General features: G+C 42.7%; 1 protein-coding gene and 1 long non-coding RNA gene across 2 annotated transcripts; one reads left to right on the top strand and one right to left on the bottom strand.

Moving 5' to 3' along the window:
- Window positions 1-761: 761 nt before the first annotated feature.
- LOC135500775 (uncharacterized) lies at window positions 762-13,362 on the top strand. The gene is made up of 7 exons (XM_064792424.1): window positions 762-1,413; window positions 4,949-5,413; window positions 8,191-8,420; window positions 10,135-10,234; window positions 11,366-11,373; window positions 11,561-11,815; window positions 11,937-13,362. Exons 1-7 carry the CDS (start codon window positions 942-944, stop codon window positions 12,153-12,155), a joined length of 1,749 nt encoding a protein of 582 aa, XP_064648494.1. The 5' UTR covers window positions 762-941; the 3' UTR covers window positions 12,156-13,362.
- On the bottom strand, window positions 9,311-11,358 carry LOC135500069 (uncharacterized). The gene is made up of 2 exons (XR_010449392.1): window positions 11,115-11,358; window positions 9,311-10,568 (listed from the first exon to the last, which is right to left on the bottom strand). It is a non-coding gene; the product is annotated as an uncharacterized LOC135500069 (long non-coding RNA).
- Window positions 13,363-13,509: the final 147 nt, after the last annotated feature.

The raw sequence follows: 13,509 nt of genomic DNA, 5'->3' as shown, positions 1-13,509 counted from the left end.
TACCTGACTAACGCCAAGAAACTGTTCCTTCGTGACCAAACGTTAACTGAAGCTATGGAAGTCCCGCCAACACAAATTGAAAATTCGATAATGTCTCGGGCCGTCTGTCTCAATGGTACAATAGTCCTGAAAGCAGTGCAGCAGAACACCAGAAGTAGTGGGTTTTCAGTTCTACCAGAATGGAATCGAGCACGGCTTCATGTCGCTGTTCATTCCACGCTTACTTGCCGCAGAATGTTCAAAATCCGCTGTGTAAATTGAAATGCTGACTTGGGCTAAGTGAGAAGGTACATGCACTACACTATTTTACCAATACATGTACTTGCACGTACTCGCTGAGTTACTTAACCATCTGTCCAAGTTACCGATCCAGCTCAACAGATATTGCCATGTACATGTTTGTTAAGTCTGTCTTTGCAACTGCAATATCATAACTTTCGATTTTTTGCAGAATAGTATGAAGAAAATGCGATCATTTTGCAGTCTAATTCAAATTCTATTTGAAAAGTTTATTCAACTTTGTGTAGTTTTCCCTTAACGATTTTACCATTTCTGGAGTAATTGGACTCGTGCAGTGCCAGCAACTCTCTCCAATATTTCTTTACCATGATTCACAAGTCGGCGCAGCAGGTTGCTACTGGCCTAGCCTTACTTCTAATAATCAAATCAATCAGTTAAGACCAACCATTGAAGGTGATAGTATTCTGTTGGAAAGGATGTCCCAGGGCGGCGATACCCTTTGATTTCCCTCCGCCGTTGACTTAAAGGTTTCCATGAACGCTGTTTGACTGTGCGGATTAGTCAGCCAATTCAGGAGTAAAAAGGCCGAACGGAGCCGATTGGCTCAAGAGCGCCCAGGCGGGGACACAAAACTAGTTCGCGTGAATGGAACGCTCAGAGTGAGAATCGAATACGCAGACGACACATCCAATCGAGACAAGATGTGGCAACATATACAAACTACCATGATGGTACGGTTACAGACTTTCCTTGTGAGTTCCTTTCATATTTGTTTGGTGATAAGCGTGATACACAACGATGACAACACGACGAAGCAACCGTTAGACCGGACGGGACACTATACCTCCAAAGTGACTCGTTGGGCGGACGCAGCCTATAGATATGTCCATAGCATTGACTGCTCCGAAGTGTTCTTCACCACAACGAAAGAGTGTCAGTACGTGACATCTCTGGATAAATCTCAAATGAACATTTATATTGCCGAGCCAACCAGTTTAGGACGCTACGACTCCGTATTGCCAGACGGGGGACTGTCCAAGGCGGGGAGTCACGACGCCGTCCTTGTCGTCGATCCGTACCCCGATGCCAATTTCGGACACTTGGTGACCGTGTTTTTCGTGGATTTAAGAATCACTAAAATGGTGTGCGAAGTAGAAGGAGGGCAATATTTAGGTAAGTTAGTATTTTATTTTTGATAGTGGTGAAACGCAGTGTTAGATCACCCTTATGGAACGCACAGATTCTGTAGATGCCAGGGAAGCGCTGGCATGTGGTTTCGTCAGACATGACTTGATCTCTGACCTAGAGATAGGTATGGTTTGATGCTTCTTTCTCTCAAGGACAGGCATGTTGCAGAGAGGAAAAAGGTAATAATGATTTTATGGTGGAGAATAGAAAGCATGTTGATATCGTTATTGGAGATTGAACACACTGGCATTGGCTACATTGAATCAACCCCGACATCATGATGATTCGCTGGAAAGATCGTCTGCATAAACGATGCAACCTGTTGCCTCAGTTTTAACCGCCAATACAACCATAAGCTACCTGTTGCTTCTGTTCTTGATATGCCAGCCGCCAATACAAATTAGCGTATGATTCTCATTCATTCACCATTAACCTGGTATCCCTTCGCTGCATCAAAAAGCCAGACTTCAAATCTTCTTCTTTTGATCTTCTTTGTCGTGCATTCAAACTGTTCTGTCTGCTTAGTCATCTAAATAACTATAACTAATATAATGAGCCTTATCATCAATTTATTACGCCGCTATAAATTCCTAGCCTTATTACATTTCACCTTGTAAGTAACAAAAAGAAGAACATTATTGTTGCACTTATGACATGCTCCCAATTCAAAGCCAGCTACATGATGCGTGAGAATGGGATAAAATAATAGAACATGGTATGGTTCTTCTTATTATCATTAACCATTCATCAAAATGTTAACGTGTTATTCCTCTTGGGATGCAGTCATGGTGATTATGCGTTGGTATGTCAATGACCATAAGGCAATGTGAGGTGGGTCCAGGTACCCACTGACACTGCAGAACATTGTTCGATAATCTTTTTACTCTTCTTGATGCCAAATTCGTAGACTCTGGAAAACGTGATGATTAGTCATCTCGAAGGGATAGAAACCGATGGAGGACTTCGAAGCAGAGTCCACTGTGACTTACATTGACTTACTTAGTTAGTCCTCTCTGTGACAGGGAGGCACGGACGTCACATAAGGCCTTTATCATCAGTCCAACCTCTTTGGTTGGTAACAGTGACAACTCTCACGCTACTGAAGTATAAGAAGTAAAACCTGATAATCGGGAACATCACCTCTGGGTCCAATGCCAAGTAACAACATCATCACATTGCAGAGACTTGGATTTTTCGGCGTTATATTCCGGAGTAGGGCGAGGCAGAAACCTCTATTGGAAAGATAGCTAGAAAGGCATGTAAAAGTGTAAACTTTCCGCATTCTTTCTACCATATCGACCATAGTCACTGATATCGGAATGCTAGGAGAACTGATCGAACTATAACCTGATAACGCCATGTTAACGTTTGTCGATCATTAAACTGTAACTTGTGATTCTTCCCGGGATGTGGTAAAGTTGGTATGCCAGATGACCATGAGGTGCGAGTATTCTTGGGTATAGGATGGGAGGGTACTGCTGCTTTCAGGGGTATTTTTGGAGTATGGAGAACATGTGCTCTTGGGTTCAAATTCCATCTGATGTAACATTGTTTGAGAATGCTCCTTGGGAGAATACGGCTGACGTCCAAATCATATATAGTGGTATAAGAAAGTTTCAGTGCTCTTGGGCATGCCAACTATGCTTGAAGTTTTGACAGATTTCCTTTGTTGATCAACAGGCGTTGGGTGGTGTATTATCACATCGTGCAGTTATTTTGTTATTTATGACAATCTGGAGCTATTTGCAACATGAAGCTGAGATAATATGAGTGACGTTGAGCCTAGTAACCGCATACGTGAGATAGCTATTAAATCGTTCGCATTCCGGCCGAGAACTGATTGAAGAGAGTGCGGAGAAGATCTTCATCTTTAAAATATTAACTCAACTGTCCATTACCAGCAATGGTTCTGAAGTTAATTGATTGCAGAGGGATAATCCCTTTACAAAGAAGTTGCTTTATCTGGTCATAACTGTCCACCCGGTGCAGGTCTCATCGACCTATCTCTAGTTCCCCGGCCCCAATAGCAGGTGTTTGAGTGTTCACACATCGGAACCAACGTCACTCAATATCGCATGAATACAGTCACCCAATCATCCGCAGTTACTCGACAATCTCCAAAACCGGTATTCATCATGGTCCGTCGATACGCATTCAAATAGCTAGGGAGGCTACCAATGCTCCGATCAGTGACAGAAGAATCGTTCAAATCCCACATCGGACATGATGTCGATTGGTATTTGATGGTAGGCGGCATCCTTTGATGTTCGAGTGGCGTGCGATAGCAATGTAAATCTCCTTTTAGCGGAAAGCATCCCGACCACTTCTGGGGGAATTTTGTTGACAGTTGTATCCACTTCTGCGGCGACTTGGGGCGGCTTTTAACCGACTGCCATCGTTCTCCAAACAGCTTGAAAAGCTAATTGAATTCATGATGGTCTTCTGTGGATTCTTGTTGACATGTTGGCCGAGTTCTGCTCTGAGCTATGGCTGCTGATTGCAGCCTCCTCCCTCGAGGTGTAGCAATGCACTTTTAGCCTGATAAACCCTGCCTTTTTTGCTCGCAATGATTTTTACGGCAGTATAATAGACAAAAAAGTGCCCGATATTTGTTCTAATCGTGTATTGCGGATAAGGTCAGATGAACTACTTCTTTTTTGTTGGCACATTCTCAAACAGACTGTGCAGGTCGTGCGACCTTGTCTGGCCTCGGAGATGAACGAACCACACAGTCTGGTAAAAAGATAAACGTGTCACTTGGTTGCTAAAATGAAGGCTGAAAAAAGAGGAGCTAAAATGAAGGCTGAAAAAAGAGGAGGAGCTACAATCCCTGAATTCTAAGACATCGTGTCGTCTCGTCCCTAAAAAGCTGCCCAACGGCGGTTTTGAAGCAATATGTGGCGTGGAGTTTAACTTCTATTCAGAGGCAAGAATTGGCCCATTTCTCTATCAACCAATTGAAATAATGAAATACCACTCGTGATTTCTTCTAATTCACACATTGGTGGAGACGCGCGCGTTCGTGTGTTTGCGAAGTGGCGTTTGTTACGCGGGGATAGAATGACACGATTTAAAAATGTTGACTTGGTTTAAGTATTTGATTAACCATTAGCGGTCTCGACCAAAGGGACAACCGTGTGAATCTGACCACATAAGAAAACAATGGAAGCGAACTAGCAAACAAACAGTACGATGTGGAATTATTCAGGAGACATTCCTCGTGTTGTTAGGCAAGGACGTCAAAACTATGCCAGTAAAACGGGTCTTCTGAACAGTTTCGAGAAAAACAATTGTTACGGCGAAGTGGAAAACAAAGAAATAATAGCAAAGTAGGTTTACTATACCAAAAGCTGTTGATCGCTCAAAATGTCGAAGGAATCAGTACCAACACGCCAATGTGAGGGCCATATGTTGCTCTTCTCGTCAAAACTGTGATTCTTAGAGTTTTATCTTTCATGTGAGACAAAATGACAGCGTAAGAACATCATAACTCAATCTTCTTTTCCTTTTTTCTCTTCAGGTTATGGTGAATGTTTAACATTGGCAATAAAGAAACGATGTAAAAATGCCTTAGAACGTCGCAAGCGGCGGAGAAACTTTGCCAAAAGATGCGAGATCAACTTCCTGCCGCACGTGAGTCTACCGGAAGACCCGGATGCAAAACAACATCTCGTCTGCCGCGATAACATCCCCGGTTTTGCATCATGCCCCACCTATCGACCTTTGAATGAGACTTCAGGAATCATATGTAATCCTTTGAGAGACAATACAAAGCGATGCGAGACTACGCACGAGACCATCCATACCAGCTGTCGGGTATTTGAGATCTGTGACCAGGCTGTCATGCTGTCTGGCGGCTGGACTAGAGAGGCTAGCCTTCCGAGACATCGGGAAAATATCGATGATATGTACAATATGTTCCGAAGGCATGGTTTCAAGAAAAAGAATATCAAGGTTTTCTTTGCGAACGGAGCAGTGAACACAGGTAAGCTCTGTCAAATGGTCAGTTGTTACAAGCATGATAGGTAAAAGTCATCCAAAGAACGGTTCTTCTCTGCAATCCTCTTATCTTCTTCTCCCGATGGTCTAGCCAGGGATCTATTTGATGACGTAACGCCACAGTTGCTTCTTTCGGGCAAGCAGAGACCTCTTGCGGCGAAATCCTCGACGTCTCCAATCCCTGGCCATCTCCTCTTCGCCAATATCCAGGGAACTCTTTGATCTTGCCGCGATCAGATCATTCCGTAAAGTCTTCCGCTCAAAGGCGGCCAATGATTGAAATTCGATCGAACCAAAGTAAGTAGTAGATTGGACGTGTCAGCGAGTCTTTGATGTGAAGTGCTGAACCATCAAGTCTTGTTTTGCTCCCGATTATCAAAGACTTAGGAAATGTGGTATCTAATGGATATAGGTTCCCTTGTCATGCAATTTCAAATAAGCTTTTGGCTTGTTCTGCTTCTGTTTGAATAGTTCGGCTCCGTTACTATACTTACTGACCCCTGCAGCAGAGATAACTGACCAACGTTTGTCGGCGCGTTCTTTGAAGTCCGGACATCAAAGAGACTAATTAAGATTGATTAATAATTGATTGTATGACTGTGATACTATCTGTTAATTACCAATCTACCAGTTAGCGATATTAACCTTATTATGGTCATGGTTGACTGAGTTGCGCAATGAAGTCAGTATAATGCTTTCGTGAGTTTCTGGTCACTAACACAGAAATAAAGATGGTAGAAAAGATCGTGAAACGATTCAAAATTGGTTGACATTGGTCATGCTCCGAATTCGTGGTGGACGCTGCTTTGCTGCGAATGTGGACCGTGCTTTTAATTCAAGTAAAAAGTTGGTTTACATACTTGGTTTTGCCTCGAGTTCTAAGTTGGCGTGAATGGGTTTTCATCGTACACGCCCACATAACTGCGGCAAAACCAAGCTAACCACATGATTAGTGCAGTCAAGTCCTTTGAACCACAGGCATGACAGGAACCCGGAAAACCTCAACTAAAAGTGCATTTGCTACTAAATCATCTTATATCAACAAGGTGATATACTAGTACCACACACAAACCCACTTAATATGCTACGAAACCAGCCGTTACACGCATTAACTATGTAGAAACACCAAGTAGCAGTACATACTATCAATTACAGGTAAGCGGACATCAAAGACACCGACACCTTTGATCTAAATCAAATTATCTCCCTTGATTACTTGATTGGAACCGATTCAAACCAACAGTTTTAGCGGTGTATCAATCAGTGAGCAATTGACTGACTTTTTTTGAAAATGTTTCCTCTAGACTTTACTTAACCTTACCTTATTAACTTGGATTTGTTTTTGTTTCATCATTTAACCGATATGTTGAACCACAACCTGGCGGTTACAACACAAAGACATAGTTGGGCTGTTATATAGAGCAGCTGTGTCATCGCTTTGACTGTTTTCAGCTACATTGAGAGATCAATGTAACTATAACCGCATTCGGTGTTACATCGTATTTTGGGCCTTTCTTTAGCTCGACCCGGCACTGATGTGTCAAGCTTTATATTCAAACTGAATTGCCGATAGCGGCCGGCACACTGCACTGCAGATTGACCTTACAGTAGCGGTCAAGGTCAAGGTCACTTATGAAATGTTCCCTTGCGATTGGTTCTTGCGTATCGCTAGCACGGTGAAACGCGATTGAGTTGTTCTGATTGGACATTACGACATGATGACGTGTCACACGCGTATAGCCATTGGGTAATTTCTACTCAATTCTGATCTCGGTAAATTAGAAACAGATATCAAACATGCACAGCCTCGTGGAGAAGCGAGTACCTCTAGCTGGACAGACCGACCGGTTATCTCCTTTTGAATGTACCGTACCATTCGTATGATCGCTCGGCGAGAGGTTAGAGACACTGTGCATTCGTCACTGAGGCCATAAAGCCATTCCTCAACTCAAAGCCAGCGTCTTTGCTCTAAGCCTTTGAAATTGTTGTCTATAATCAAGAGTAAAGGACGCTCTTTGTGTTGCTGAACGCTTTGAAACTTGGAGCGAGGCGATCGCTTTCTGTGGCAAAGGCATGATCAGAGAGTTCCAATCTTTTCATTTGGCGGGACGTAAAGGCTTGTAAAGACTGCTTCTTAGGATTGATTAGATAAGTTACGGATATAGAGATACTTTGAAATCCTTTCTCTCGGCTTGTTGGTTTCTGATTGCGCGTTCCGCGCGTCTAAAGGCACGGTTAGTCTTTTTGTACAACTTACAGACGCTTCATCAGCGTAAAGTTTTACCAGTCAGAGGCAAAGGCTAAAGACAGGAGTCTACTTTGATGTTTGAAGGAATGTTCCTTGCGTTGTCTTTATTAATAACAGCCCGTCTCTTCAATAAATAATCTCTAATGATTTGACATTTGAAATTCAGCAGCATCTTTTGATGAAATGGCGCGCGGGTGCTGTTTTTGAAGTATTAACCGCATGTGCCCAATTAACGTAGCATCATGTCGAAGTTCTGATAACCTAATCTGGTTGAAGTATTTGATTTTTTTCCCTCAACTGTTTGTTGAACCGCGGCTTTCTCGGCAAATTCATTGTGACACATTAGTTCTGTTTGAGACCACTCAATGTATTTTTTGCGAGCGGACATGCTGACTACAGGATTTTCTGACAACCAATCACTTCAGCTGTGTCTGTACAACGACGCGTCCAACCCAAAACATTTTTGAAGTCTTCGAGTTACAAAACTCAATCTTTCATGTTCTTGTGTTCTTCAGGCAATACAGAAACCCACGAAATCCACCCCTCGGCCTTCAAGTTCGCCCTGCGGTACCACCTCCAGAAGATGTGCACGTCCCTGCACTGTGTGGACTCCCTAGTCTTCTACATGAACAGCCCGGCGAGGACGGACGGCACGAGTCTACTTTGGGACATGGATGGCATTACCAACTTTCGCTACCATCGGGTAGTGCGCAGGCGCGGCCATGACGCTACCGCGACGTCCAGCGTATGTACAGTCAATGCATAGGCGGCTAAGGAAAAACCCCTCCTATGGTCACATAAGTAACGGAAATGAAATATTTCACCTGGATCTGGCAACTTCAGGTGTTTATAAAGGCAGCCATATCAATTTTAAATCAAAAGGAAATAGTTCATACGCTTCCTTTTTGCTGTTGAAAATGAGTAGTCTAGTGTTATTACGAGGCCTTGAGAAACAGGAAAATGCTGAAATACACGATTTTCGAATGCAATTTGACAAAAAGTATGAGGCGGAATTGTTCTATTTCACCTGGCCTTATAAACTAGAGGTGTTCGTCAATAAAATCCAATATAAAAGTATTCTTTTTCAAAACATCCATCCACTTCCATTTTTTGGTTGAAATATGATCCATTCAACCTAATTTGGCTCATAAAAGTCCATAAAATCAGATTAGCGCACCAAAATCGTCTCCATCGAAAATCAAGTTCCCGCCAAGGATTCTACTTCAAGGGCTTTAGTTTCGCTTCTTCCCGCTAGATGGCGAAGGTGTGCCACCAGCTGAATGCTTTGGCCAACTGATTTTACAGTTCAAATGTGGGGTTTGGTGAGAACTAAGGGCCTCTCTTATCAAAGCAGGTTTTAACTAGGGATTGGTAGAGAGTCCATAACCTCTGAAAATGGGGTTGGCAGTCCTCTGCCTTTCTTTAAATTTTTCAGAATGACTGTTGAACAAAGAATCAAGAAGCTCTGCTGTCATTTGATCTCCAAAAGTGTCTTCAGAGTGAAACACAGGTAGTCAGAAGAGGCCTATCCCACAGAAGTACGGCTCAACTGAGGTTCCGCGTTTTTCAGTATGACACTACTGTCATACTCCTAGCCTATCCTAGGATTAAAATACAAACACCAAAGGGAGAATATTTAATCAACAATACAAATAAAACTTTATTGAGCATTTTGCTTCACTTTTGATTATGTTAAAAAGTACATACAAAAATATTTCAAAACAATTACAATAAAAAATATTTGAAAACTTCAACAATAAAAACTTCAAACAGAAAAATGCCTTTAACAAAACTTCTTTGATTCTGCAGTGCTTTTCTCACACACATTAATTTGTTATTTTCCAATCCAGCTTTGTCAAATGTCTGTTAACTGCTTTCATCAAATAACAAATATGTTGATGATAGTCTCCGCTCACCTCTGATGCCCCAAAATTTTTGCAATACTTTTTACATTATGGTAGGTTGACCCCCAACAAAACTACTTTTAAGTCTTGAAAGTTGTCCACAAACTCAGTACGTACACCATATTATGAAAGCTTATTCATCAAATTTTTGCGCTCTTTTTCAGGAATGACTCCATATTCTCAAAAAGGGGGGGGGGGGGGGGTCAACCTACCTAAAAAATACTGGATCCCTTCAGTTTTGGAAATTATTCTTTTATTTGGCCTAAGTTGATAACTTCCTCTTCAGCTGTACTTTACTGAGACAATCAGACATTCTGAAGACAGTGCTGGAGTGAAACTACAACCTTGTGAAAAATGTTTTCCTGAGTAAAGATGATCAAAGTTACACCTTACATGCATGTACAGTAGGCCCAAATCACAATGGCAAATAAATCATAAAGGATGCGACATCAAACGAACAAAGTGGCAACGTCAGTGGCAACCGACAACACTTTCAACACAAGGAACTCCTTTGGAAATCTGCATCCTTTGACTAACACACCATCTTGAACACAGTATGAACCATGGGAAAATGAAATCACAGTTTTGGCCTTCACTGGGAATGTAACCTTCACTCCTTGTCCTTTCTTGTCAAGTCTGTACCACCAGTTTTCAGGTAAGTTTAGTTCAGCAAAATCATCCCTGTCATACTTTAAAAAAGCTGGATCCTGATCATTGATATCATTTGGTTGTCCTTTGCCATAAAAAACGTAACGGAAAATGTCAAGTGGGAACGGGATTTTCACTTCAACACTGCCCTCTACAAGACCACGTTGAAGAGTTTCATAAAAATCTTTCGAAGCAAAGACGAGGCGTTTTGTGTCGATTAAGTCGATATCTGGATTGTTGAATTGATCGATCCACGCCTTGGGAATATGATAAGCTGGTTCCCATGTGACATCATAGAGTCCGAACCCTCTCCACTGTACTAGGTACTGCAGGGACTTCCCCTGAAAAAAGATACTTTATTAAAAACCTGCACACTGGTTGGGATCTAAGGGCCTGAACCGACTGTCCCGTTTTACCGCCGCAAGGAAAAATCCTTTATTCCAGAGCAAATGCCAGGAATTGAACAAAGGAATTCGCTGACCGTGCAGCTCGACAGGAGGAACAGGCCTTAAGGGTGTAAAAAATCAAGAAGGGGAGGCAAATGGTACTTATACTTGGCCTAGCAGGGTTACTGCAAGCGAATAAACACAAATATTTTTGGAGTGTGACCTGCTGCCAGTGGGTGCTGGATCACTGCCACTGGGAGGGGGGGGGGTACATAGCCTTTTTAAAAAAACAGACGGCTAACCCTGTCCCTGGAATCTATTTAGGCAGGCCGTCCAACAATGTAGGTCTCTAGTTTACCCCAAGTAGAAGTCAAAGAACGACGACACCCAATAATTTGTATTAGAATTTGAAATGGTTACACACCACAACAGTTTGCCGTGCATTTGTACACATTTGGCGTGTATATTTGCTAGCGTAGCAGGTTTGCGTTAAACACTTGCCTCTTTCTTCTTCGTTATTATTCTTTCTATGAAATATTGCTCGTCTAGAACAACGTTGGGTACTCGTACAGCCTTTCTGCGTTCAGTTTGGATCTTTAAGTCGAACAGTTCTGTGTAATTGACATTTTTTTTGCGTAGATTGTACGGCTGATCACACTGAAGCGCGGTTTCCATGGGCGCATCCATCTTGAAGGTGAGCGCCCCTAGCGGCGGCCAGCAAAAATAAAATGACAGCGAAAGTTGGTAATGAGATGGCATTGTAAGTATGAGCATATGGCAACTTTCTCTCAGCAGAGGTAATTCTGGTGATCAGATGACAGAGACCTGAGTAGCTTTGAAAACATTTTATAGAACATAAAAAAGTACACTGAAATACCGAAAAACTTAACCAGCAATGCGTTGTTTTGTCTTGATTCTCTCATCATTGATTCCATCCACTGTTTCAGGCGAGTGAGAAGGAGAAATACACGTTAGCAGAGCTGATGTCAGACATCGAGGACTGTGCCGCCCGGCAAGTCCATCTGATAATCGACCAGAGTTACTCCGGCGAAATTGCCCGAGCCATCAAAGCATCCAAAAAACATAAAAATGTGCTCGTCTACGCGAGTAGCAAGGATTCGGAATACTCGTACGGAGACGAGTTCACTCAACATTGGGCCAACTTCAACCATACGCACAAATGTTCAAAATCAGTACAGAAGGTATGTGTGGTGGTTACATTTACTTCTATCAGACTTTCATCGCTTCAAAATCACTATACATGTACATCATAATTTTGGCCATCGACGTTTTACTGATTGTCATTCCTTTTCTCTTCGACAGGCCAGCGAGAAGGTTATGACCCGCTCACGCCCCATAATGGGCGAGGGAGAGGAAGGCAACATCAAATCCACCATATTTGGCGCACCGTGTGACGTGGTGCCGCCGTTTACGACCAAGGAGTTGCGACAGGACTATTTCGGGTGTCAGAACCTCCCAACCGCTCTTTGGCTCATCAAGTTCATAGATGAACAGGAACCACCAGCGGCCCCAACGATTTAAGACTTTTTGCTTTCGGAAAATGTGTTAAATTATGTGCAAAATAGACATTTATGTCACAACTGAGACAATAATGGTCAAACAGACATACTGTCACAACCAGAGACGATATTCGCCAAAAGAATATGCGAATAGATGGTTTTAACGTCGTATGTAAGGTAACCTCACCTACACTCCGGACGCAGTGGACCGGCCTCGTCATGTCGCCCCGTACATCGGGGAAGGATGATCAGGATGACGAAATAGACTGCATGACAGTCTAAACCTCACCTAGCATCTTTGAAAGAGCGTCGTCCCATTTCGATGAGCATAGCGATATCAGCCTGAACTGGTGGTGGTCACCTGAATTGGGGGTCGTGCTTGGTTTGTTGAAGGCGCAAAAGACTAAACGAGTGACACTGGGACATCAGCTTTGCTCTGGCGAGAGCGGTCAGAAAGATCTATTCTATAAGTTTGTACAACATCCCAGATAGCAAAATGTATGGGCATGTATGGGCAGCCATATGGGTACCCATGTGGCCAATTAACTTGGGTACCAAGTGGGGAAATGTGGGCCCCACCTTTACTATCCTCGAGCCCAAAGTAGTGCTTCTGAATAAAAATCCCTTTACTGCGCAAGTTTTCACCAGCAACCCCTGGCTGAGATAAGTTGGACACTCACCTCTCTACAGGGTGTAAGGGGTCGATCTGGAGAGGGCCGTGATGTCATCACTGGCAAACCACAACGACCAACCTGCGAAAAGATTTAGGGTCTGATATTTCTGTGATGTTTTATGCCCATGGTTTGCATTCTGAAACACTTAAATTCATTTTGAGTCTAGTAACCAAAATCAGTCAATCAACTTACACTTCCTTCGCACTTGTTTGGTTAATATCGCCCTAATCTTTATTTTCATTAATTGATTTTGAGCATAATAATTACAACCTAATTAATATAACACATAGTTGACCTGAACAATCAGCCCAGGTTGGCCATGTGATATCCCATCTACCCACTTAGTCCCATACATATACCCATTCATTGCTATCTGGGACACTCCACGCAGTAATACTATTGTGAGGTGTGGTTAATATAGGCGAACGGTCTTGAATCTCAATCAAGTTGTGTCCTCACTATATCTATGTAGATTCTCACCATTGCCTTGGTGCTCGAAGCTGTAAATATTATACAAGTCTAATAAAGTATGTGGTATTTGTATGTACATAGTGACATCCTTGTTAGAACTCTTTTACTCACTGCCGCCATCTATCGAATATAGGTTGAACTAATGAGATGGGCGTTCCCCAGTGTGGACAGTCCAGATAACCTCGACCCTGTTCGCCGCGGTGCGGAGGGTCGAGGAAGCCTTGTTGATTT

The sequence above is a fragment of the Lineus longissimus genome, chromosome 16, assembly GCF_910592395.1.
Source record: "Lineus longissimus chromosome 16, tnLinLong1.2, whole genome shotgun sequence".
NCBI lineage: Eukaryota > Metazoa > Nemertea > Pilidiophora > Heteronemertea > Lineidae > Lineus > Lineus longissimus.
Note: the sequence above shows the minus strand (reverse complement) of the source record. Positions and strands in the feature narration are given on the sequence as shown.